The 25,197-nt window shown below is 50.9% G+C and overlaps 8 protein-coding genes across 8 annotated transcripts; 4 read left to right on the top strand and 4 right to left on the bottom strand.

Moving 5' to 3' along the window:
* Positions 1-569: 569 nt before the first annotated feature.
* PpBr36_08248 (uncharacterized protein) lies at positions 570-3,495 on the bottom strand (the record flags this gene model as incomplete). The annotated part of the gene is made up of 2 exons (XM_029895379.1): positions 570-3,308; positions 3,391-3,495. 2 exons carry the CDS (start codon positions 3,493-3,495, stop codon positions 570-572), a joined length of 2,844 nt encoding a protein of 947 aa, XP_029746780.1.
* A 448-nt stretch (positions 3,496-3,943) lies between these two features.
* On the top strand, positions 3,944-6,163 carry PpBr36_08247 (uncharacterized protein; the record flags this gene model as incomplete). Its single annotated transcript, XM_029895378.1, has 2 exons — positions 3,944-5,170; positions 5,231-6,163. 2 exons carry the CDS (start codon positions 3,944-3,946, stop codon positions 6,161-6,163), a joined length of 2,160 nt encoding a protein of 719 aa, XP_029746779.1.
* A 2,641-nt stretch (positions 6,164-8,804) lies between these two features.
* PpBr36_08246 (uncharacterized protein) lies at positions 8,805-9,518 on the top strand (the record flags this gene model as incomplete). Its single annotated transcript, XM_029895377.1, has 3 exons — positions 8,805-8,910; positions 9,127-9,449; positions 9,513-9,518. 3 exons carry the CDS (start codon positions 8,805-8,807, stop codon positions 9,516-9,518), a joined length of 435 nt encoding a protein of 144 aa, XP_029746778.1.
* Positions 9,519-12,362: 2,844 nt separating this feature from the next.
* Positions 12,363-14,796, bottom strand: PpBr36_08245 (uncharacterized protein; the record flags this gene model as incomplete). The annotated part of the gene is made up of 5 exons (XM_029895376.1): positions 12,363-12,677; positions 12,752-12,831; positions 12,917-13,378; positions 13,456-14,587; positions 14,662-14,796. 5 exons carry the CDS (start codon positions 14,794-14,796, stop codon positions 12,363-12,365), a joined length of 2,124 nt encoding a protein of 707 aa, XP_029746777.1.
* A 657-nt stretch (positions 14,797-15,453) lies between these two features.
* PpBr36_08244 (uncharacterized protein) lies at positions 15,454-17,028 on the bottom strand (the record flags this gene model as incomplete). Its single annotated transcript, XM_029895375.1, has 5 exons — positions 15,454-15,751; positions 16,491-16,579; positions 16,735-16,811; positions 16,881-16,918; positions 16,988-17,028. 5 exons carry the CDS (start codon positions 17,026-17,028, stop codon positions 15,454-15,456), a joined length of 543 nt encoding a protein of 180 aa, XP_029746776.1.
* A 492-nt stretch (positions 17,029-17,520) lies between these two features.
* Positions 17,521-20,367, top strand: PpBr36_08243 (uncharacterized protein; the record flags this gene model as incomplete). The annotated part of the gene is made up of 4 exons (XM_029895374.1): positions 17,521-17,901; positions 17,968-18,654; positions 18,745-18,935; positions 18,993-20,367. The coding sequence occupies 4 exons, from the start codon at positions 17,521-17,523 to the stop codon at positions 20,365-20,367; spliced, it is 2,634 nt and encodes an 877-aa protein (XP_029746775.1).
* A 783-nt stretch (positions 20,368-21,150) lies between these two features.
* Positions 21,151-23,012, top strand: PpBr36_08242 (uncharacterized protein; the record flags this gene model as incomplete). The annotated part of the gene is made up of 4 exons (XM_029895373.1): positions 21,151-21,553; positions 21,828-22,501; positions 22,614-22,649; positions 22,767-23,012. 4 exons carry the CDS (start codon positions 21,151-21,153, stop codon positions 23,010-23,012), a joined length of 1,359 nt encoding a protein of 452 aa, XP_029746774.1.
* Positions 23,013-23,161: 149 nt separating this feature from the next.
* On the bottom strand, positions 23,162-24,363 carry PpBr36_08241 (uncharacterized protein; the record flags this gene model as incomplete). Its single annotated transcript, XM_029895372.1, has 3 exons — positions 23,162-23,306; positions 23,379-24,135; positions 24,243-24,363. The coding sequence occupies 3 exons, from the start codon at positions 24,361-24,363 to the stop codon at positions 23,162-23,164; spliced, it is 1,023 nt and encodes a 340-aa protein (XP_029746773.1).
* Positions 24,364-25,197: the final 834 nt, after the last annotated feature.

The following is a 25,197-nucleotide window of genomic DNA, read 5'->3' as shown; positions in this document are numbered from 1 at the left end:
ATGATCCCTATGAAAGCTAGAGTCGAACAAATTGGCCAATCAGAAAAGCCAGGTACCTACCCAAGCTCCTGAGATTGGTTTGACCAACAAAATGCCTGGCATAGAAGCGGGGTGCAATAAATTGGGGGTGAGAATGAATAATAAAAATGGCAACAATGGAGCCAGAGAAACAAAGAAGGAAAGAAGAAGGGAGGAAAAAAAAAAAAAAAAACAGGGTGATCAAACAAGCTCTTGTAAAGACCTTGTTCCCTCTGAATCATGTAGAATTCATCCTGCATAATAAGTCAGGGCGCCTCTGCAGCTAACGTTTGCTGGAGTACACCGCAAAAGCCTAGTACAACGCGAATATACACCTTGGCAGTACGTGTTCGCTCACATAAATCAGAATGAAACATGAAGATTACTTTCCGTCTGGCTCCAGTTCTTGTTATTCTATACTTTTTTTTTTCTCTCTCCTTTTTTTTTCTATTTCCCCCCCTGGCATTGTCTCTATCATACTCTATTTGACACATTACTTTATACAACAAAATACAACATACAGAGCCTCGCTCGCTATTTATACATGGCCGTTATGTCCGTTCCTGTTGCTGAGCTACTTCCCAAAAGGCGGCCTCATCGCCGCGATAACGCTCCGCATCCAGGAAGCTCTCCACGTCTTCATCATCCGGCCAACACCACGTCAAGCCCTTTTCCTCGCTGACCTTGATCACCCTTGACTTGAGCGCCTCCATCATCTCTGGTGGCACATGTTTTGACATGTAGGCCTTGAACAGGAGCAGAGAGATGTATAGACGCTCGTGGTCCGGATGGTCCGGGTCTCTTGCAGTATCGAGCAGTTCCTCCTGTCCGTCGTCCCCGAAACCTTCACTAATGATCCATTCGAGCCGATTCAGCAGCTCGTCGTGGTCGCCGAGGTATGCAAGGGTCCGAAAGTAGGAGCGAACCTGCACAGGGCCTAATCGATACCCGTACGATGGCAGTTTGAGAAACTGGCTTTGCTGGTTTTCATTGGTAACAATGCGCTGTGAGAGCTTCGCAGCCGCGCCCTTGAGTGCTGCATGGGCGTCGTCGATTACTTCGTCAAAATATTTGGACCGTCCTCTCTGGAACTTGATGGCGGTGATGGCACGACGTAAAATCAAACAGAGTTTGTCAAACATTAAGATGTCCACAATTCCTGTAGTTTCACGCACATGGCGGAAAACACGCATGAACATTCGCAATGCATGTATGCGATTTTCTGTCTCGTACGCCTCCGGTGACAGACCTCCAGGGTGAGGCAAGACCGCAATTGCAGGGCGAGCCAAAGCGTCAAATATAACATGCCAGACAGACATGTTTGGGCTTTTTTCGTGTGCCATCCTGATCGTTGTCATGTTGATAAGGTTCTCCATGCGGTGTATGTCGGGATTCTTTCGCTTAAGCCCTTCGTGTACCCAGGAATACGGCAAAGACCTAGTCACACCAATCGCACTAGCTCGAAAGACATGCAAAGGCATGTTGAGGAGATGCTTTACTTCATCCGATTCGTAAGGTTGATCCGTCTTGAAGCGTTGATCGATGAGCTTAACAAACACACGTGACGCTTGAACATCCTGTCGACTATCCATTAAGTAGCGTGTGATCTGCTTCAGAGATGTCGCATTCTTCAGTAAGACCTGAAGGCAGTGGCCTACAGGCCTGATGCCTTGGTTCCGCATCTGCTCATAGAGCTCTGATGGGCGCGGAGGCTGCAAGCGAGCCTTCTCAAATTCACTGAGGTTGACCTCATGGACTGGATGAACCTCGGGACCAGTGCCAGGCAGGGCATCTGGCTTGGCAACTTCTCGGGCATACAACTTAATAAACATCTCGTTGTATACGATAGCGCACGGCGAAACACCTGGCTGTGGAGGTTGCAAAAAAGCCTGCCAGGCCTCCTGCGCATTTCGAGTTGCCTTGATGCTGGCAGCCCAAGGCATAATGACCGCCGAACTGGCGTCCATCCTGCCTATTTGGGGCATGGTAGTACGGTAATGTATGAATGGCAACCTGCCAAGAGCTGCACCGCCGATTATATCCACAGCTAGATCGGCGTCATCGGGAGCATAGCCAGCTTCCCGAGCAAGAATACCAGCCTTGACACTTCTACTATAGTCGGCTTCGACTGGCCTTTTTTCGTCCAGTCCATCCCAAGCCTGCCTGTACGGGGGCCAGGATTTGGACAGTCGAGAGGCAACTAACCGCTCTGATTTGGACTTTCTCAACCCACCCAGGACAGACCTGAGTGCTCTGAAGCCGGCTTGATCGATCAATGGTGGACGTGCCAGCTTGGTCGAGAGTGCGAGCATCACCTTTTGTGCTTCCCAGTTGTATTTAAGGTTGGCCAGAGGCATATATCGAGCATGATGGCTGAAGATGACCAGGGCTGCATTGTGGACATAGTTTTGTCTTTTACGAACAACGAGCTCCGGGAAGATCCCGCTTCTTTGTGGCGCCGTCATTGTCTCGATATAACGTTCCGCGAGCCGGGCTAATGAAGGCAAAGAGGCAGGCCAAATGTGCAGGCTATGGTGTGTCATCCTACTGAGCAGGCGGATGAACAGGCTTGGTGGCCAGCGATATCGGTACTGTGGCGATGCTTTGTCGAGCTGCGAAACAGAGGTAGCCTCCGAGGGCTTGCTTTCGCAGTTCGGAGCTTCAGGTGTTGAGAATTGAGGAAAACCCTCGCCACAGACCGCCCGAGATATGCAGGCATACAATCGACTCAGCATCTCGGGATCATTGTATGCTTGCTGAAAGTCCAAGACCTGGAGAATAACGAAAGGAGGTACAGGGCGGTCTGCTGAGCAAAGACGGTGTACCATTTCCACAGGATTTTCGGGTCTGAGGATCCAGAGCCACAGATCTATGTCCTCCATCGTGATGCCTTTACTGGCCAGGAATTCGAGTTTTTGGAAGAGCAGTTGCTCCGTGATCAGGTGGTCAGATAAACCTGTCGGCTGCGCAAGCTCGGCCCGCATCATGTCGACCTGCAAGGCAACGATAGAGAGCCGCGTACTCCAAGAAGCAGCGGCGCTTCTCTGGAGGTGATCGTGGTGTTCCGAAAACCCATATCCTTTGGTGAGCCATTGTCGCAAGACATAACTTGGACCCCAGTGCTTAAAGTACTTAGGGTCCCATGACCACGAGAAAGAGTTTTTGGATACTGAATTTGTGGACGCATTATCGTCATGCCAGTTGGGAGCAACAGGAGGGGAGGACTGAAATGTTCGTGTGCCATCGACTGGGCTGGCGGCAGCCGTGGCAAGCAGGCGCGAGGCGTGAAACTGCAAGCTATGTCAGCGGATCTCTGATCCATGTCGCCGAGGGTGAGACTTTTTTTGAGGCCGCTTTGCACAGCACACATACCCAAGGAACTGGTCTCCTAGCATTGACTCGTAGATACTCCGAGCTATCGACCAAGAATCCGAGTCGAGGTGCGTATCGTCGCAGTGGGAGAGTGCTCAGCAGCATTTGCTGGGACAGAGGCTCATCTTGAAGGGCTGCGAATAGCAGACAGCTTCAGGATTTGTGAAGTACTACAGTGCCTTGAGAAGATAGGCAGAGAATAACTGTACAAGGACAACAACAAAAGTGTTCATTCTGCGAGCGCTGCTAGAAGTTTGACCATTGAGGTTTTGGATATCTTATCACTTGAAGTTTTAGCTGACACCCCTGCTGTTTGGTTTACATAATCGGTATGGTACGTACAAGCCAAGGTACGTACTTGGTTGCAGACATGCGACGCTTATCGGCCGACCAAGGCCCACCCTCTCTGCACAATCAATCAATTCCTCAATTAGGAATTAGGAAGAAAGACAAACAATATACATGGAACAGTTAGCCAAATTCGACATGGTCTGGCGCATGTCAATCAGGACAATGCTGAAAACTTTCTCAAACTGAAGCAGGAAAGTTCGCAATGCCGCCACTGAAGAGAAAGCACCCGCACACGGAGGCCGGAGCAGGCCCACATGTCCAAGAAACAGAAGTACCGGGTTCCGTTGCGCCCCAGCAACAAACGCGGCGCGTCACGCGTCATACGGATGCCGTCGCCGCCTCCGCCCCTCCGACCGTTCCACCACCATCTCCGTCAGCCATTGCCCAATCTCCGAAAGCGAAAAGAGGCCGGCCACCACGGCAACCACAGCAGCAGCAACCGCAACCGCTCGCCGAGCCTGTCGCTGCATTCAAGAACAATAGCTCGGGTGCCGTCCGGCGGCCGGGACGCGGCCCTTCCCCACTCAAAGGCGCCAAGAACATCCCCATCTCGGGAGTCGCAATCGCCCGGTCCGACGCAACGAGGACAACGAGGACCTCAAGACACTCTAACGACAGCAGTCTCGGTGCTGCGCACGAAAAGACATCCAAGGGCCAAAGTGACGTGATAGCCCAGCCACCACCGGCTATGGTCGTACAGCCTGCACCTCGCGCATCCTCTAACATATCATCCAGACTGGCATCATCGACACTAGGCCAGCCAGCTTCTTCACCCGGTCAAAACACAACAGTGATGGCCGCATCGACTCCGATACCTGCAACGGCAACATCTAAGCAGCCACCGCCGTCCCCGGCAGCATTTCAATCACAACAGAGACTCCGACCCGGGGCTGCACCCACACCCGAGAAGCGCGGCCTCCGAACGGATCGCAACATCGACAAGGTCGTTCTAGGCAATGCCTGCTTTTCTACCTGGTACCCTTCATACCATGGCAAGGAAATACTCGGCGATGCGTCCGGGCCTGCAGCCAGGGTGGTATCGGCCGCGACTGACGCGACGAACGAAGTGGGCGCCGGCAGCGGCAAGGGCAAGAACTCTGCCGGCAAGGATGGAAAGGGCGGCAAGGGGAAGGGTCAGCAAGCGAGGCGCGAGCCGATGATCGACCGCCTATACGTCTGCCCTTATTGCTTCAAGTACTCCAAGGTGCTTCTGCAATGGTGGAAGCATACCGAGTTCTGCAGCAGGCGGAACGCGATTCCAGGGCGCAAGGTTTACGTGCACCCCAAAGGTTCGAGGACGATTCCAGTACCAGCGCCCTCAAAGCCTGGACGGAAAAGGAAGTCGGACGGCGCAGAAAAGGCGGCTGCGCAGACGATACAAGACGAGGGCGAGTGGAGCATCTGGGAAGTAGACGGAGAGGACGAAGTTGTGAGTACAGACAGCTTTCCAACTTGAAGCTCCATTTAACTGACAGCTCCCGTATAATAGCTTTTTTGTCAAAACCTATCACTTTTCGGAAAGCTCTTTCTCGACAACAAATCCGTCTTCTTCGATGTAGCAGCGTTCAACTACTACTTGCTAGTCTATACACCACCAAGTGGCGATATAACAGGATCGAATCAAGAAAAGGGCGGCATCTCCATCCCAACATTCAATTACGCGAACACTACTACTGCGAATAATACCACCACCACCACCACCACCACCACCACACCACGGATTGTGGGGTTCTTCTCCAAGGAGAAGCTGTCATGGGACAACAACACCCTGGCATGCATCCTGATATTCCCGCCATGGCAGCGCAAGGGCCTCGGCGCACTCCTGATGGGCGTTTCGTACGAGATAGCCCGCCGCGAGGGCCTTCTAGGCGGGCCCGAGAAACCCATCTCGGACCTCGGCCGCAAGGGTTACAGAAGATACTGGTCCGGCGAGATTGCCAGGTGGCTGCTGACGAAGGGACATGACAAAGGCAGTCACCACGGCCATGGCGCCGACCAAGACGACCACGAGGCGGAAGTGGTTGTGGACATCGAGGAGTGCAGCAGGGCCATTTGGGTGGCTGCAGAGGATGTCTTGCTTACGCTGAGGGAGATGGACATTGCCGAAGATGCGGGCATGGGCCCTCCGCGGGCTAGATTAAGCAATACCGCGGACGGCGAAAATGCATGCGAGGATTCGTCGGGTCAACAACATGCAAACGAGAATAACCAGGACGTACCCAACGGGGAGGGACACACCAAGCACGCCGTGAAGCAAGTGCGCAGGGTGAGGATATCGAAGGCGCGGGTGCGCGAATGGGTCGCCGCCAACCGGATAGATCTGACGAGGCCATGCGATCCCGAAGGGTTCATAGGGGCCGAGGGACGCCCATCGGTCAAGCCGACGGCAGAGCATAATGACGACATGTCAGCATCGGCTTAATGAAACAGCATTACCCATGTTGCTTGTAGACAACAAGAAACAAATTTTTTTTTTTTCATTGAAAGGTGTACAGGCAAAAAAAAGAAGCTTTGGATGGCGCAAGTATAGTCGTCGCTAAATAATGTCTTGAATAGCTAGCCGGATCGAATACAATGCATCCGTAATTACCACATCAAGTACGTACAGCACATGCAATCTTCAGCAGTAGGCAAGCCTCAAGGTTTCATTTAGTTGTGTACATGGTACACACAAGTCAGTTAGTTCAGGCGTGGAAGCGCGCGATCGACACGTGAAAAGTAATCCGATCTGAAGAATTTAATTTGGATTTGAAATTCTCGCTCGCTGTCTCTGATTTTTGTCTTTGCTAGTGCAAGTCGGTCTCTTTTTTTTTTTTCCTCTTCTTCACTATGCTACTACTCTTTAGCTCGGTCACCTTTTGCCGAATATTCCCGAGGTGTGTGTGGGAATGACATACACACACAAAATTCCAGGCGGCTCCAACGGGCTGGGCTGCATGGCAAGGTCGCAACAGCCACGTCTCAGGGATAAGCTCAGACCTTGTCAAGATTTTGTAGGTACAGGAACAGATTCTGCAAGGCTGTCAGTCGCAAGGTAATTACTGATCATCGGATTTTTCGGACTACCTTGGGCGGCAAAAAGGGCCTTTTCCAATCAAATCATAAAAAGATAAGATGCAACAACAGTCCAGGAAAATAAAATAAAAAGTCTACATGCATCATCTGTCAACATCAAAACATCAAAACATCACCAAAACATCACAATGCATTTTACACAGTGATGAATTTTGAAGGTACCCACTTATTCTAATCAAAGGCAAGCTTGACACAAGAAATGAGAAACAAGAATAACTCGGGCAACGTGGTGACGATCGAGATGGGTAATGAAAAAAAAAATCAACGAGCCGAAAAAGAAAGAAAAAAATAATATTTTTATCCAATTCCGTCGCAACTCCCGGATCCACAATTGAATTCCCGCGGCGCAAACATGTGTTGAGCTAATATTAAAAGAGAAGGGTAGAAAGAGGGAAAAAATTTTCCCATTCCAAAAGAAGAAAAAGCACAAAGCAAAACTAGAAGGTTGTCCAGGAACAGCAGCCGGCCAAAGAAAACGAAGTGAAACCTTGTTTGGCGATGCACTAGCATCCAGAAAGTAACCCAAGCTTCCTTCCGATAAGGCCTCGTGGCTGGCACATTGCTGTCAGAAGAGACTTTTTACGTCTTTGATTGCTTTCCGGGCAAGAAAAAAGGGTTACAAGCGGACCAAAGGAGGCGAGAGAACTGGCAAACCAGCTGCGCGTGGCGCCGTTGCGCCCGCCAGGGGTGCTTGGAGGCTATCCACACCCCTGGTAGTTTGCCAGAGCCACGGAAGCTATCCGACAGCTTTCCACAGGGGCAAAAAGGATTTGCTAGTTTTTTTTTTTTTTTTTTTTGAGAGAGAGAGAGAGAGTAAATCCTCATGCATGTGATTCAAGGAAACATGCTTCGATCCGTAGGCAGATTTGCTCGGCTTTATAGTTTTCAGCCGTAGAAAACCGTAGATAGTCCAGTGAAGAAAAAACTATAGGAATCAGCAAAGTAAAGATAAGGAAAAGGCTGCACTCTATGGTTGACCTACGCCGAGCTTGTTCCGGTTGTTAGCGAGCTTGAAGCTGACGCAGGTGAACAAGGATAATGAAAGCTTCATTGCGCTTGCGGTGGGTTCGAGTGGGGGTCGCATTATCAACCACACCTCCTGAACATATCAGACCCCTGGCGCAACCCTGGCCGTGTCTCTGACTGTGACGAAATTTGCGCGCAGAAAAAAAAATCCCCCCAATTTGAGAGGCCATGAGAGGCCATGGTGCTTTTGGAGAAACATGCCAGCCTCGAATGGCGGCTCCCACTCACTACCTCGAGCTCGGTGATGCAGCTTCTGTAGATGCTTGATGAGAGCTCTGATCCAGCATTAGGTCCCTCTGGGAACAGTCTCCATGAATAGGCCGAGCGTAGAACCGGGCGCACAGAACAGATTGTTCCGGGCCGAGTCAGATACCATGTGCCAAGATAGCAGTCAAGTAAGCTCGTGCTGTGTAACCCAGATTCTGTCACTCTCCGATTCCGCCCGACCAGACCCAGCGGGTCCGAGATCATCATCTCTTCTCCCTTCGGTCACCCGGGATAGTTGACCAATCCCGGCTAACCCAGGCAACTGTCTTCAAGTCTTGAGCCTCAGGCAACCTTAGGCTGGGTTGGTTCTGCCGGCAACGACTGCATTATTGTTAGTCCGGGTTCCCTTCACTCGTCACCGCCCAGCCAGCCTCAGCAAAAAAATAAGTCAGAAGGGATCCACAAACCACTGAGATGCTTCTGGTTTGACCGGCTCCGCTCAACGTCCTCCCATTGACCTATTGGGCACTCTCATTCAGAGCTAGGATACCATCGAGGCCCGTTCTTAGCTCCACCCACTTGAGGTCTCTCCCTCTCTCTTCCCCTTCTTCACTTGAGCTCCAGTTTCTTTCCACCCTGAAAAACTCTGACTTGTCCTCCCATTCCTCCATTCTTCGATCTCGAAACCAGCCCGGCGTCCTTTGCTTTGTCCAACCAGTCTATCATTCAGACCTATCTCCTCTCCATCAGATACAATGGCCTCCACCCGTGTCCTCGCCTCTCGTCTGGCCAACACCATGGCCCAGACTGCCACCAAGGCCGCTCGCCCTGCTTTCCGCACCCAGGCGCGCACCTTCACTGGTAAGCTGAGCAATCCGTACACCGCAAGCACAAGCCAATGGAGAGCCTCGAGGCAGTCGACCGTCGAACGATTCAGCTCCGAGAAGAATTTTCGATCACTCGGGATGGAATCTTCGGCGAGAGCATGCTCTCAAAGCTCTACCTCGGCAGCCGCGGGAACATAGCTTTTTTTTTCGAGCATCGAGCTGATCCAAAAAAAAAATTCATCAACTGCAGGCATGACCCTCAAGCGCCAGTCGGCTCCCTCCATGATGGCCGCCACCATCAGCCGCCAGGCTTTCCAGACCCAGCGCCGTGCCTACTCGTCTGAGATCGCTCAGGCTATGGTCGAGGTCTCCAAGAACATCGGTATGGGTTCGGCCGCCATTGGTCTGACTGGTGCCGGTATCGGTATTGGTCTGGTTTTCGCTGCCCTCCTCAACAGCGTTGCCCGCAACCCTGCTCTCCGTGGCCAGCTCTTCTCGTACGCCATTCTGGGTTTCGCCTTCGTCGAGGCCATTGGTCTTTTCGACCTGATGGTTGCCCTCATGGCCAAGTTCGTAAGTTATATCTAATGGACTCTTCCTCCTCCACTTCTAAGTTGCTGGCTAACCAAAGAACAGACCTAAACGATTCAATCAACCTCTGCTGGGCAATACGGTCCCCCGGACTTTGGGCGACCCTAATGATGGGTGGTTAATGAGACGTGGGGCTGTCAACTATGACAGATCTCAGCATTATATACGGAAAATAGACCTCGGCTTGAAGCAAAGGGCACCCGTTGTGTATAGAATCGGGTGGCCCATAGATACTGGGGGAGGAGCATGATAGAGCATGGCCCGGCAGTTACCTCGCCCCTGTTCGGGCTGCCTTGTGTAAAATTAGCGAACGCATTTCCGGAACCAGGACCTTTCCAAAGGACTTTCCTTTCTCTCAACTTTTGACTATGTTAATTGCCCTGGTGACTTTGATATTGCATCGTATTCAGCCTCAAACTATGGGCTTCCANAAAAAAAAAAAAAAAAAAAAAAAAAAAAAAAAAAAAAAAACCGCTGATGAGCCATTGGAGCACAGCGCTACTGTACCCTAGAAACTCGACGGCTCTTGGATATCCGCCCAACAGCCTCTGCGTGCCGTTATAGGATACTCAAGTGTCCGTGAGAATTCGGCATCCGCTTTGTCTCCACCTGATCAAGCACTTGCTGTGAGGATAACAAAGACAAATCTTTCCACCAGACAGCTGTAAGAATCATAAAGTCACGCGTCCAGTCCAACACAGATTTCAATGACAATTTCGATCATGCTGAACGGCTCCGAAGGCTTCAACAGAGACTCCAGGTATACCAAAATCAAGGAGCACACAGAACGGGTCTAGAGGAAACGATATGAATCGGGATCAAGGGAAAACATTGAGAGCTGGCTGGCTGGACTTGAACGGGAGCCATCCCATCCATGGTCTCGCGGCGATTAGCCGGCGGGGCCGTCCCCATGGGAAGTGGAATGCATGTGTCCACAACGAGAAAAAGATGATGGCGCCTTGCCTCATCGGTATCCCAAGAACTCAAATGCGTGGAAGCAAAAGAAAAATTTTTTTTTTTTTTTTTTTTTCGTCCTCTTTTCTTTCCCAGGTGGTGGGTAGATGGAATCGTTGAAAGCACATCGACGGAAATCGGGCTTATCACTGAATCTCCCGATTTCCTCTTGAGTACGGGAAACCGGCTCTCAATGCCTTGAGGAGTGAAAAATTCCCCATCGTTCGCTTGTGTCAAGGTAGCCAATGATGGAGCGAGCGGTCATGGAACGAGAGAGGTGCGGGTCGCTTATGGAGACGGAAAGCGTCCTTCGTCTGGGGAATTGGGACCCATTCGTAGCTGTTCGGCCTGGCGAGTGGCTGGCTGGGTGATAGCCGAATATCGTTCTCGATGATGGGTCGGGCGTTTAGAACGCCGTAAAAAATCAAATCCAATTGAGTTTTGGACTGTCGATGCTCATTTTGACCATTGTTAGGTGTGTGAAAGGGGTTTAGAGGCAAAGGTTGGAGGAATTGGAAATAAGTCGGGCGGTTGCTGTTGTTATGGTTTGTTAACCGCGGCTTACATATCGTTACCCCGCACGCAATGGCCTGTTCATGTCGAGCCGTCCAGGTATTGTGTTGCAATGCATAACAAGGGGGGATCAGATCATTCAATGTTTGCATAAGGTATGTTAGGAATCTCGGACCGTGCACCAAAAACGGACAACGGGGGGGTTTTTAAATATGATGATAGAAGCGACTTGAGTCGGATGTTTTTTGCAATGATACCAGCTCGTACAAACATATATAGGTAGTGTGCTGCGAAGTCAGGTAAAAAGCATAAAGTAACAAAAAGAATCTCTCTCGCCGGGATTCGAACCCGGGTCTCAAGCGTGACAAGCTTGCATACTAACCCCTATACTACGAAAGATTCAATTGGTTGGAAGCAGGGGTTGTTTGCTGTCTTTATATACAGTAGTCTTAACTGTGTATGGCGACGATACAAGTTCAACCTCCTTCAAGTGTGCATTTAATAGTATATATTTATAATTTTTTTTCACTTAGGGTCCAGCAGCCAACATCAAATGCAGCTTTTGCAGTGTTGGTTGGCAGCTGGTACGACTTTATATATCTTGAAACAGGCCGCTTGAAATAAGGCCTATCCAAGTTCCTAGTACGTTCCAGTCTTACCTCACGGCTCTCTCGCTTCTCTCACAGTGGTCTTACATAAAATATCAAAGTAAATTATTTTCTTCGAGGTACGTATCAGCCTGCCAGTTCACCGCTCACATAGCTGGACTAGCTGGCACAGAGCCGCTGGTAGCTGACCTGTAGTCTCTCTTGTCTGAGATGCCATGTCCTTTTATTTTCTTGTCCAGGCCATACATGCACTTACGGCGCTGCCACTCGGAATATGTACATGACTTCCATGGTTCAAATATGTGAGTACTATGTCGATGCCAATTTTTACTCATTCTAGTGGGTAGTTCAGCTGTCTTTGTTACTTGTCAATGTCTATCTTGACTCCCTGGCGGCGTCTTGTAACAAGGACGAGCTTAGACACAAGAGGAAACGCAGAATCGATAGACAACATTCCATGTTCACGACTGATTCCCTCATCTGCTGACACCACAATGGTAGCCAGTTAGAACATGGGGCTCCACAAACATCATAACAGTCAGTCGTATGTATATAATGTAATTATATATGGCATTCAAATATCCTTCAATTAGTACCGAATCAACCGAATCCCGCCCACGAAGAACAAGAAAATTCAATGCGCACTGGACGCCATGCGAAACCGCCAGCAAACCGCCTCCCATATATCGGAAATTGGAGACTAATACAGAATACCATGATTCCGAAATGCACGAAAAAGAAAAGGGCCGATTCTCTCAGCCCTTCAATAAAACACATCTAACATGGAAAATTTTCTGTATATAATCTTTTCTGTTGGTCATTACCTGCCACCGCGAGCCCTCCTTGACAGCTTCCCCGCTGTGCCCACTTGGTTAAGCCATGGTTGTCGGCGCGTTTCCCACGTTGATTCCGACCTCGACCCGGCGCCGAGAGCTTCCCATGTCTCCATGATACCTGGTCTCTTTGCTGGCAGCATACTGTACTGCAGGCTATAGAGGATCTTGCGGTTCATGGGTGGTACAAACTTGCCCGTCAACAGGCAGATGAGCACCTCTAGGGAAAGGTAGTGCTTGCGCAGCCGATCGCCCATCTGGAAATATTGATGGAATATCGCACCATAGGACAAGGGGAGGGACTGGGATTCTCGAGTAATACCTCTGATCAGTATGGATAAGTAGAGATAGGAAATGAAAGAAGCCAAAGACTCACGTGAAGTTCTATGCTGGACGTTTTCCCAGGAACAGCTCCGGTGGCGGGTGGATCACGTCGCAGTGTGAAATAAATACCGCCTGAAATCAGCTCTTAGGTCAGCAATCAGAATCCAAAGTAGTGCGGGAAGCATCCCAATGAGCTGAGTGGGTTGTAGGGGCTAACCTGGTAATCTCCTTGAATCTTTCAACCGTAGCATGATGGCGAACAACGGAAAGTGATTCAAGCATGAAAGCAACATATCAGAAACGGCCTTGATGGATATGATTACCATTCGCCAAATGGCAAAATTCAGATAAAAGACCACCACCGTAGGCAGCAGAAACGACAAGACGGTGAACAAGATAGTACCAACAAGCAGCTGGTCAAGTCCGTAATCGCAAGAGTCGATACGATTCCGCAGGACGTTGTGTTTCTTGCCGCGGAAAAGGTAAGACAATGAGATGAGGATGGTGAGTTGCCAGTTGTAGATTCGAGCAGAGGCCAAATAGAATGAGTTGATATGTACTGATAAGAGGGAGAGCAGGTCGGAGAACAAGGCGATCGGTAAACTGGCTCCTGCAAAACTCGAGTACCCAACAAACCAGATTATATAGGGCAATCCAGGCCGCAGCGCCTCCAAGCAGCCTAGAAAGCGGTTAGTTGCCAAAATCAGCAGCCAAGACGAAACTTCTCGTCCAAAGACACTGGAGGATTACACCTACCTGCCCAATACGCAATGACCCACAGGAAAAGGTCGCCAAGGAACGCCGCGAGCTCGCTGTTGAGCTTCAACCCAGCAGGCCAGCCCATCAGCCAAGATATGCTAGTCTGCAGCGCGTCCACAGTATAGGTCCCCAGTAAGCTGCTGATCTCCTCCGCAACCCACTCGGCATTCTCAATGATGTATGAGCCCAAGGCGATGCCGATGATAACGTCGTTGGCCACGAGCCACAAGCTGTTGTAAAACCGAATATAGTCGAGGTGGCTCCCCGTCACACTCTCCCAGTCGTTCTTCCGCCGTCGCAGAGTCAGATACTGCATCGGCCAATAGCAGAACTGCTGTAACCGGATCTCCACTTGCTGTGCCGTGGCAGACACATCCTTCAACGCCTTGTACCGCGGCCGCGGCTTCCACTCTAGCAGGCGTAGCATGAATTCTGCCGCGAACCTGTAGAAAATGATAGTGGCGATAAACATCTTCTTGATCACGGGAAGAACATATCCTCGCACCAGGTCCCACAACCAGCCAGTTACAGTGTCCCGAGCCGTTGTCGCAGACTCAACCATGCGCTCAGATACACTAAGACTGCGCTTTACGCGATTACGAGGTCCGATCCGGGATGCGTTCTTCTGCAGCAGTTGCTCGAGTTCCCAGGCGCAATTGATTTGGTTGACGATCCTAGGCAATGCCTTCTCCTTTGGTGAAAGCCTCCTTTTGATCACCGAATGATCCCTCAGCTTCTTTACGAGCATTTTCTTCTTTTCCTTTTCCAATCTTTCCCGTCTCTCATCCTCCGCCTCGATTTCTCCAGCTAGAGTGCCCAAACTTTCGGGCTTGTCGTCCAGGGCTAATGAGATAGGGTCCGCAGAGACGAACTGCATTCGGCCGGGAAGAGGTCTCCGGAAGGTGACAATTTGAAAGCTGTAGGCCTTGGCACAATCTATCTGTAGAGCTGACTTTGGGCCTGTGGTAACCATGATCCAGCCTGGTTCGAGCTGTGGAGCGTCTGGCATATTCACAAGCCCCAAGACTTGCATTGATGGCTGCTCACACAGCCCATATATACGACTGATGGGATGCGCCGTGCTCCTGAGTAGCGTCCCAGACTTGAGAGCAAAGTCGACATCCCGAGGCTACATGATACGGACGACCTAGCCGTCAGCAAATCGTTCCAAGCTTTGCAGGGCAGAGAAACAGAATCGCGCACCTGAACATCATCCAGGATTGCCACCACAAAAACATCAAGCTCGGAGTTACGCCAACCAACGATAACACCAGGCAGAGATGACTGCGCCAGGTCGATTGGCCAGAAGACGCGCATGCAGCCATCCTTACCAGCCATAGCGGGACGTTGCAAAGGGCGTGACCTCACGCTAGAACGACCCCCGCCTTTTCAGCTGCTCGCGAGCCGACAGTCCGGATCTTGGAGACCGCGGATGCTAGGTCACAAAAAGAGCCATTAGTACTTGCACTGCTCAGGTCTTTGTGACCGTGAGGGGTGGATTCAGGTCGGGTAGTACCAAGATCGCTTCTCCTGTGGCCAAACGTTGTACAGATATGAAGACAATGGCAAATAAGAAAGTCAGGCCCCCAAAGGCTTTAATTGCACGGCTCTGTTGGTAGTTTTGACAAAACGACATTAGCGATTTGGATCGGATCATTGCAGATACGTGCGAAGGGCCCTGTAAGGCCCAGGAATGGAAACTGAACACTTCTTACAGAGACACCGTAGTCCCAGGCAAAGACCACCAACTCATAGAGGCGACTGATAAGGTCCCAACGAGCAGTAATGTAGCCTGCCACGAAGATTCCAATCGTCAAGGCAGAAAAGGGGTGCATAGAATCGCTCGTGGAGACTGCGATCTCATGCCCGCGCACTTGTGTACCTCTTCGCAGCTGCTTGGATCAGGAATTTTGGGTAGACCGAGCCGGGGAGAGCTGCCCATGCACCAAGTATCGACTGACAGTAATGCCGATTTTTGAAGATGCGCAGAGCTTATCAAAAGCGCATTGCGGGGCCGGATTGGATTTGACCGCTGGCCTCAGCTACCAGTGTATATCCACACACATATATTGGATAAGATGCTCTAGGAAGCTTGTTTGCGAGGGGCAAGGACACGGTGGGCAGTGCGACCTCGGCGCGGGCGACTGCGGGTATCGTCCGTTCGGAGCTCGAGGATGAATCAAGTTCAGGTGTTGTGTGAGGGAGGCGCCAGCGGGGTCCGGTGCGCGTATCGAGGCGGTGTTGGACACAAAAAAAAGGCGGAGGGCTTCTATGAGTTGGCCTGGAAGCAATACTTTTGTGCGGTGTTTTTTTGATTGATCAAATAAATAAATAAAAAAAAGTCGACACTCTTGAATCAGTTCGATCTTTCGCGCTAGAAGCCTGGGATCCCAAGAAAGGGATTGCCAAGTGATAAACTCCAACTGCTATATTATGCGACATTGCAGTAACCAAACACAACTCCGGTGGATCCAATCGGTCCCGTCTCCAGCTGGGCTGCGCGATTGGTACTGAGCTTCTTACCCCTGACGTGATTCAGCAGCGTGCGGTTAGCGGGAATCTGCCGCCGCCCCACCTCAAATCCGGCTTGGCTGAATTGAAGATCATTCATGTTGAACCCATGAGTATACAATGAGAATGAAACAACAAATAACCATCCGAGACTTTGAAAACAGGTAGATAGCATAGAGGTGAGTGATTGAATTCTTCTCTAAGAAATGCAACAGGTTTTGATTCAGATGGATCGGATTTTCAGCCCATAACCCAACCCGTGCCCAATATAATCAAATCTCGCCAGACGAATTAAGTTAAGGGGAGGAGAGAGAGCGAGAGAGAGCGAGAGAGATAGGGATGTGAATAAATATGATGGAGCGGGATTTATGTTTACAAGATTAGGTAGGTATTTAGCATGCTTGCTTTGGTTGTATTCTATGTTTCCGGCTCTAGAAGAGAACAGTCAGCTTTAAAAACACTACCAGCCAGCAAAGGCTATTTGTTTATTTATTGTAGGACGGGTTGGGATTGACTTACACCTCCGCCCCATATGGGTTGCATCATTGTCTTTGTTATCTTCCCTTGCCTCGTCAAGCAGTTTATCGATGCCCTTCTTCTTCAAGGCAACCTATATTTGTTTCCGCGTCTCGTTAGTGTGCGAGATCCAACGCAGTTGTAGAACATACAAACTCATTCAATATTTCCAGTGGCTGTCGCTCCTTTCTTCCGAACCGAGTTTTGTTCTCAACCGGAACACATTTCATCACGTCGCATCTAACTCACCCCTAGGCATTTTTGATAATCGTTGAAAAGACTTTCGCACTCATTCTTGTTGCTAGTTCCGGCACCCCGCAAGTATTCTATCGTTTCCAGTCAGACACAGCCGTGAACCTCGACCAAAGCAGCTTGACCATCAAGGTAGCACCTACTCTCGCTGTACCACTTAAGAAAACACGTATCATAGCGCCTAAAAGAGAGGCATTCAGTATACGAAACACGAATCGGTGGCAAAGTTGCTGCAAATCGCTCTTCTTACTCTTTCACCTCATTGCATTCTGGCGCGAGCGAAGCCGACATTGCAAAAGCCCTAGGTCGTGAAAAAGCTTCGACAAATATACTCTTTGCCACAAAGAGTGCGATAGGGGCAGTGCGAGAACTGAATTTTCAGGGTTCCAGGGTTTTGGAGAGTGCAAAAGAAGAACGGCAGTCTTGGTATTGGATATCGCGAGAAAGTGCAGCGGCGCGATCGATCTTAACCACACTAATGCTTAAGCCTGGGTCTTACGGAGTAACTTCAAGCGTGACGACCCAGACGCAGACCCAGACGTCATTCGTTATCGGTTATCAATGCCGGGTTGAAGCGGACGGCGCCCCACTTAAAAATTTGGGAAGCACCCTTCTGATCTCCTCATCCCGCGATTCGCGTTCAGCGTCGGGAATGCGACTTGTAGGCAGGTGCGGGCGCATCTCAACTACTCAAATTGCCTTCAACCTCATCAATATTTACCGGAGGTACTTTATCCTCCATTACCTCTTGCTTCGTCTGAACCTGTCGTTCAGCCCGCCATCATGGAGGAACCGCTCGATTTCAAAGCTCTGCAGGACAAGATCCAAGCAGCGCTCGTCGCAACCACCCGCAAGGTCAACTTGATCGCGACCCAGGACATTGCATTTCGCCGTAGTGTCGATCCGGAAGCCGGAGAGCTATTGGACGAACAGCGTGAGAAGCTCCTCAGTCTGGCATCATCACTCGTTAACACGGCCACGAGCTTGGGAGGCGGCAAGAGCTCGAAGCCCAAGAGAGCTTTGGAGCTGGAAGACGCGGAAGAAGTTGATGACAACTGGCAGGCCATTGTCGACTCGCTAGATATCGCCCTCGAAAAGGCCGATACCTGCATTGATGAGTACACAGGGCTTGTGAAGAGGAAGGATGCGCCGACTGCAGACATGGTAGGTTATCCATCCCGTTCCAAACCTCAACCCGTCACCGGACCTTCAGCTGACGACAAGCTATAGGGCCCAACCGCCAAAAAATCGAAACCGGGTATCCTTGATAGATCCTTACGCTACGCAAATATAATCAAGCCCCAAAAGACATTCGAGGTTGCGCCCAACAACCATGACAAAGGCCCTTGGAAGCCGCTTTTGACCAAGAAGCCCCATGCCATGGTCCCCCTTGACAAGAGCTTGGCCACCTTCGATAACGAGGATTCAGAGACACAGTACGACTACCTTCTTCACCTATCCTTGCTTGTGCCACCGCTCTCGGGAGAAGAGCGCGCAAATCCCGCCAAGCGAAGGGTCTATAATCAAAAGATACGAAAGTTGCGGTACAAGGGTGACACTCGAGGTACTAATGGCGTTTTCAGGTACAAACATCCATACGAGACAGAAATACTGCAATCGAGACACCCAGAAAGCGTATACCAGAAGCGCGATCCCATACCGTACACGCCCATCGCTAAATCCTCGCCGACCTATGTCGACACCTATGAAGGTGTGCTGGAGATGCTGGAGGAGCTCAAGCAGGCCAAGGAAATCGCAGTTGATCTTGAGCATCACGACTTCAGAACCTACCACGGGCTGCTCTCGCTGATGCAGATTAGCACTAGAGAGAAGGACTGGATTGTCGATACTCTGAAGCCATGGAGGCAACAACTGGAGATTCTGAACGAAGTGTTTGCTGACCCGAGCATCGTCAAGGTAAACCTGGGATATTGCTCTCCTTTACAGAGGCTGTTTGGCTCGCAAGGTACTGCCTTGGAATTGAATGATACTAACTTTATCAAATAGGTGTTCCACGGCGCCTTCATGGACATTGTGTGGCTTCAGAGGGATCTGGGGCTTTACGTCGTCTCACTCTTCGATACTTTCCACGCGGCTGAGGCGCTTATGTATCCTAGCAAGAGCCTTGCGTATCTCCTCAAAAAGTTTGTCGACTTCGAGGCGGACAAGCGGTATCAGACTGCCGATTGGCGAATCAGGTGAGTTGCTCTGCCTCATGTATGTAATTTTCGGGCCTTTAACAATTTTTCTCCTAGGCCATTACCAGAGGAGATGCTTTACTATGCGCGCTCGGATACGCATTACCTGCTGTATGTGTATGACATGATGAGGAATGAGCTCCTGAGGCAATCCGTCAGTGGCGATCCTCACGGGGACCTACTCGAGAGGACGCTTCAGAGGTCGAAGGAAACGGCTCTCCAGCGTTACGAGGCATACACGATCGACGGAGAAACAGGTCGGGGCTCGCGCGGCTGGTTCAATCTGATTCATCGATTGCCCAACACTTTCAGCAGAGAGCAGTTTTCCGTTTACCGGGCACTGCACAAGTGGCGTGACGATGTGGCCCGGCGCGAGGACGAAAGCCCTATGTTTTTGATGTCAAACCAGTTACTCGTGGACATCGCACGGGCTATGCCAGAGACGGCTGCCGATCTACGAAACCTCTTCACAAACGTGGGCCCGCCGGTGAGGAACGCCGTGAACGAGCTTGTAGATCTGATACGGGATTCTCGACAAAAGGGGGCGACTGGCCCAACGCTTTTGGAGGTAATCAAGGCCGATAGTACGAATGCTGCATTTTCCAACATGACGTTAGCGGACGCATACAGAAGTGCGAAGACGACAACTGCAGGCCAGGCTGATGATGACATACCGGAAGCCGTAGAGGTTGCAGGTTCACGGTCACAGTTATGGGGCAATCTTCCAATGAGCACCTTGTGGGAGAAGGTATCTAACAAGGTAGCTTCATCGGCCAGAGGAGTTGAAGATCATATTGCTGTGCCCTGGAGCTCGTTTGTTGCCAACGCCCAGATCACTGAAGATGATGGCACGGGTGCTTTGGGCCAGGTGGAGGTGGATGAGATGGATGTTGATGAAGACGGAGGCGCTCCGGTCAAGCTGGAAGCCGAGACAAGCGCCAAAGTAAAAGATGAAGAGTTTACGCTGCGCTCTGGACGTTCAGATGGAGCAGGGAGGGCACAGGAGGACGACGATTCGTCGGCCAGCTCGTCGGATGAGGACTCTGAAGAGAAACAGCGCCTCAAGGCTGAGAAGCAACAGCGAAAGGAAGAGCGACGTGCACTGAAGAAGAAGCTCAAGGAAGAGAAGGCTGCAAAGAAGGCCGAGGAAAGGGCTGCCAGGAGAGCAGAGAAGAAAGCGTTGAAAGCGGCTGCCAAAGCGGAAGAAGCGGAGGAAGATGACAGCGAAGAGAGTGACGACGAGCAGCCATTTGACTACAGCAAAGCACAATCAGTCATGCGTAGCAAGCGGGATCATGGAGCTGACAAGAAGGGCAGCGGTGGTGCCAAGGTTTTCGATCCATATACCAGCAAGACGACTGCGCAAGGGCCCAAGCCGGCAAGGAAAATGAATTTTGAGAAACCCGGAAAGACTGCGACGTTCAAGAAGTAGAGGACGGACTTGGTGTGGGCTTTAGGATACTCGACCAGGAGGCTTAATGAATCTGGCTAGCATCTTAGTTTTTGATGGTGCACCAGGCAACGAGCTGTCTCTTGGAGACATGAGATATCGCTCCGGCATTCGCAATTACTTTTTTGACTACCGTCACCACTGGTGAACTGTTGATTCCTATTTGGCCCGTTTCAGTGGCAAAAGTGTGAATAATTGCTGACATGTGTGGGCGATTTATCGGTGCTCCGGATTTCCAGATGAGCAATTTGCAGCATGGCTATCGCGACACAAGCAACTCTCGATCAACATCTCATCCATATCGTTTGCGATGAACGAATGCCTTTTCTTACTAACTTGTGGTTTCAGTGATCCGATGCAATTGATACTCGGAAGCGTGCATCCGACATGATAAAGGATTCCACAGAATTCAAGCCTCTTGGAGTGTTTATAGCAAGGTACCTCTGTACGTCTGCCACCCCCTCACTTTTATCTGCATAATTCAAGTGACCTGGACGAATCAACAACTGAGCTCATCTCAGTCTCCGCAATCAATTGTTCTACTTTGTGAACCAGCATGATGGTGCACGAGCTTTTATTGGATTGTGCAGGTCGAGCTGCAGGGCGACGCAGATATGATACTGAGCCGACAACTATATTTGATGGGCTCACCCCAACACATTCTCTGGATGATAGAGACACTGCATAGTCACCGGACGGTCTGAATACATGACATATATATACAAACGCATAATCAACTCACATATACGGTATAACCTCCAAGTAATGGACACAGAAAAAGCCCGAAGCCCTTCAAGTGTCGAACGGCCGCCTTCCCCTGACACTTATTCGGTCTTTACCCGGACCGAGAAGCGCTGCATAACGGCCATGGTGGCATACGCCGCCGCTTTCTCGACGCTGAGCAGCTTCATCTACTTCCCTGCGCTGACGCAGCTTGCCGAGTCGTTGTCAGTGTCCATCGATGCCATAAATCTCACAATAACCTCGTACATGGCCGTCGCCACCGTGGCGCCGACGCTGCTGGGCGACGCTGCCGACATCCTGGGCCGGAGGCCGGCTTGCGTGCTTTCACTGAGCCTCTACGTGGTCACGAACTTGGCGACGGCCCTGTCGAGATCATACGTGGCGCTGCTTGTTCTTCGGCTGTTTCAGGCTTTTGCGATTTCTGGTGAGCTCAAAACACGAGTACTTGTCGTTTGACCTTTTTGTGAAGTCTTGTTCTTACACTCGGACCTCCTTGACAAGGCATCTTTGCCGTCGCGTACGGTGTGGTCACCGATATTGCAACCCCCGCAGAAAGGGGATCATACGTAGCCGCCGTGTCTTTTGCGTAAGGTTTCTCCATATCAAGCTACACGAGCAATGCCTTTTTTTAATTATAAAGAGAATATACTTCCTAACTGGCCTCTCGCCAAAAAGCTCCACAATAGCACCCAGCATAGGGCCCGTACTGGGAGGAGGCCTGGCCCACGCTGCCGGTTGGCCCTGGATCTTCTGGTTCCTCTGCATCTCGGCCTCGCTCAGCCTGGTCCTGATCCTGCTCTTCCTCCCGGAGACCTCGCGGAACATTGTCGGCAACGGCTCGACCAAACCGCCCCGGCACCTGCGACCCCCGATTGGTGGGCATCTCATGCAGCACTGGAAGGACGACGATGACGACGACAAAAGCAGCGGCAGCGACGAGCCGCCGTCGTCACGGACGATGCCGAACCCGCTTCGCTCACTCGGGATCCTGGCGCGCCGGGATAACGCGGTCGTGATGCTGGCGTGCGGGCTCCTGTACGCCGTCTACACATGCGTCTGCGCCTCGCTGTCGGTGCTGTTTGTCGACCTGTACGCCCTCGATCAGCTGCAGGCCGGCCTCATCTACCTCCCCTTTGGGCTTGGCGGCACCGCATCCACTTTCATCTGCGGCCCGCTGCTGAACCGGGCGTACCGGCGGGTGAGAGACGGCTGTGGCGGTGGTGGCCTCGAGGCCGAGGCGCTGGGCCGCCACGTCGCTGATGACCTGGATATGTTTCCGGTCGAGAGGGCTCGGCTGGGAGTCGTCTGGCTGCCCATGGCGGTGTCGACTGTTTCCGTGGTTGCTTTTGGCTGGACGGTGCATTTCCGCACGGTGAGCAGCTTGGTTCAACTTATTTTGTATGGAATGCGTCCTCTTGTGGAAGCATTGACATGGCTAACCTCTCGAGGCGTTGAAGCATATCGCCATCCCTCTATGTCTACAGTTCATTCTAGGGCTGGCAATGCAACTCAGTTTCAGTGTAAGTCAGTCCGGACGGCTGTCCTGGTGTTTTACTTTGGTCTTTCTCTCCAACCCCATGGAGACAAAAGAAGGGGGAGGAGGGAACTACTAAAATTGACTTCCTCCTTCCTCTCAGATCTACAATACACTGCTCGTTGACAAGAACCACAGGACGCCGGCGGCAGCCCAAGCGTCTTCTAACATCATTCGCTGCGCTCTAGCCGCCATAGTGGTGGCATTTCTCCAAAACATACTTGTCGCACTGGGCGTTGGGTTGACCTTTATGCTCATGGGTGGATGGTGCGTCTTGATCATGGCTCTGTTCTTTTTGGATTATCACAAGGGCATGGCTTGGAGAACGGCGTCTAAAAGATGGGTTTAAGTTGGTGGACGGCACTGTAAGGTTTTTGGACTATCTGATCGATATCTGCTTCGAATCTTGGATTTCAATATGGCCTTCTACTAACCCAGCAGCTTGGATGGATCTATGGCAATAGTAGCAGAGCAGGTCGACAAAACAGCCCATTGGCCTTATTCGAGCTGATGTACAACATGAGGAACATATGCTCCCGTCACACTGATGTCTTGCTGTGGGTCATACTTTCCCAGGCCGGGGTCTGACTCTAGTTCTTCGGGATAGTACTTTTCAATGAGAAACAGCATGTCATTGTAGGCACTAGAGCGAACAAAGAGAGGTCAGCAGCGAGAAGGGGACATAACTGCCAAATCTCTCCTGGGAGCAGCTTACACTTGTCTCGAAGTGCTTCCGGGGTGCCCGGCCGAGTCGTTAATATTGATATGCATGGCATAGATTCGATTCCGGTCGTCCCACTCCTCAGCGGGTGGCGAGGGCGGAATCTTCATCTGGTAGAGGCGCTGGTAGATAGGGTTGCTAAAGTACGAGGCCCAGGAGCCCCTCCAGGTGCCAAACTCCATTTCGTTGTGGGCGTAGGTGCAGCCCGGATCAAAAATCAGAGTCTCGCCCGTCTCAACGTCGATTCCGACATTTTGCTCCCATACGTCGCCATGAATCAGGACAGGTTCCAAGGTGCGACCATCGGACTGCAGTGCGCCGAGAACGCGGGGGATAACACGATCGATGATGATGCGACATGCGCGATCGTACTCGGGCCAGGGCGGATTGACGCGGTTGTCGTAGGTAATGACATCCTTGAGCAGGTGCGTGAAGGAATCGGCCCATTTTTCCTCCCAGGGAACGGTCCTCTGCATGGAGCCGCACACGGTGGCGCAGTGGAAGCCAAACTTGCCCGTGGGGGACTTTGAGCTCTGATGAAGGGCGACAATCTTGTCGACGAAAGAGAACGGCTCGGGTGCTGTTGCCATATCCATGTCATGAAAATCACTCAAGAAAAAGTAGAAGTGTGTGCCACCCGAGTTGAATTCACCCCAAGCCCGAGCTCTAGGTCCAAAGCCCGGGCCGAAGGCCTCCTCGATCACGAGCTGGGACTCATATTCGCCTTCACAGAGAGCCTTGGCGCTCCAGCCTGAAGCGACCTACTTGGAGAAAAGCCGACCCAGTTTAGCTTAAGGATCTAGGCGTGTCTGACATATTTAGGTGATCATCCAAAAAAGGTTGATAAGTAAGGTAGACATGCCTTGAGGAAATATCGCTTCGGAGTACCATCCGGCTGAACGACGTTTATCTTGGCCGTCTTGGCCCACGCAGAGACTCCTGAAGAAACAGCTGAGAGTATTTTGGTGCCAGATGGCATTGCTTAAAATTCTGTCAGCTCTGCATTCTTTGGTATTTTACGGCGATATCACACCATTAATGTGTGAGGTGAACTGCTTGCTGCCTTTTACCTACCACGGAATATGGTTTGGTGGATGGGGAAATTGCCCCCTGTACCCGGAACCCACTCATCTGGTGCGGATTTTGTGTCTGGAGCTAGGAATGAAGAGTTAAGGGAGCTAGGAGCTACTGCTAGATCCCCCATGGCTGTTGGTCTCGACGAGGTATTTGATACAGGTGGGTTCGGCGGGCTTGGTGGTGGGTGAGTAGACGATATAGATGCTTAGAGGTCTGATACTGATAAAAACATAGAATTGCTTATATCATAGTTGATAGCTGGCGGGGGATGAAACGGTGACACCCAATCATGAATAAATCTTGTTCACATGCTCCCCAGTTAGATAGAATAGTAACCATGTGAATATAGAAAAAGCGCAAACAAGCAAGTTCACTTGATGTAAATTCTGCTTTGTTTTGGAGGGGTAGGAAAGGCTGCGTCGAAGAGTTTACTGGTATGTAGGTAAGGCAAGGTCGGTATGCATACCTTTCCTTATCTCACCTATTAAGATGGTGTACGTATTGCACTCCGGTTCTGTGTAGAATTGGTTGCCAAATCATATCCCTGCCGATAGTAAGACCTAGGTGTTTTTGTTCACACCGGATGGCACCCTCCCATGCGAGTTGATCTGTCAAAGAATACGAAATTGGCCAGAGAAAAACAGGAGGAAAGAGGGGTATCATAGCATTGGAGCAATTTCGTTGCAGAACTACCCCGGGATAAGAAAGAGCTGCACTCTGCTGTCAGCTTTGCAGC

This window comes from Pyricularia pennisetigena, chromosome 5 (assembly GCF_004337985.1).
Source record: "Pyricularia pennisetigena strain Br36 chromosome 5, whole genome shotgun sequence".
In the NCBI taxonomy this organism is placed as follows: domain Eukaryota; kingdom Fungi; phylum Ascomycota; class Sordariomycetes; order Magnaporthales; family Pyriculariaceae; genus Pyricularia; species Pyricularia pennisetigena.
This window is presented reverse-complemented; position numbering and strand designations above follow the sequence as displayed.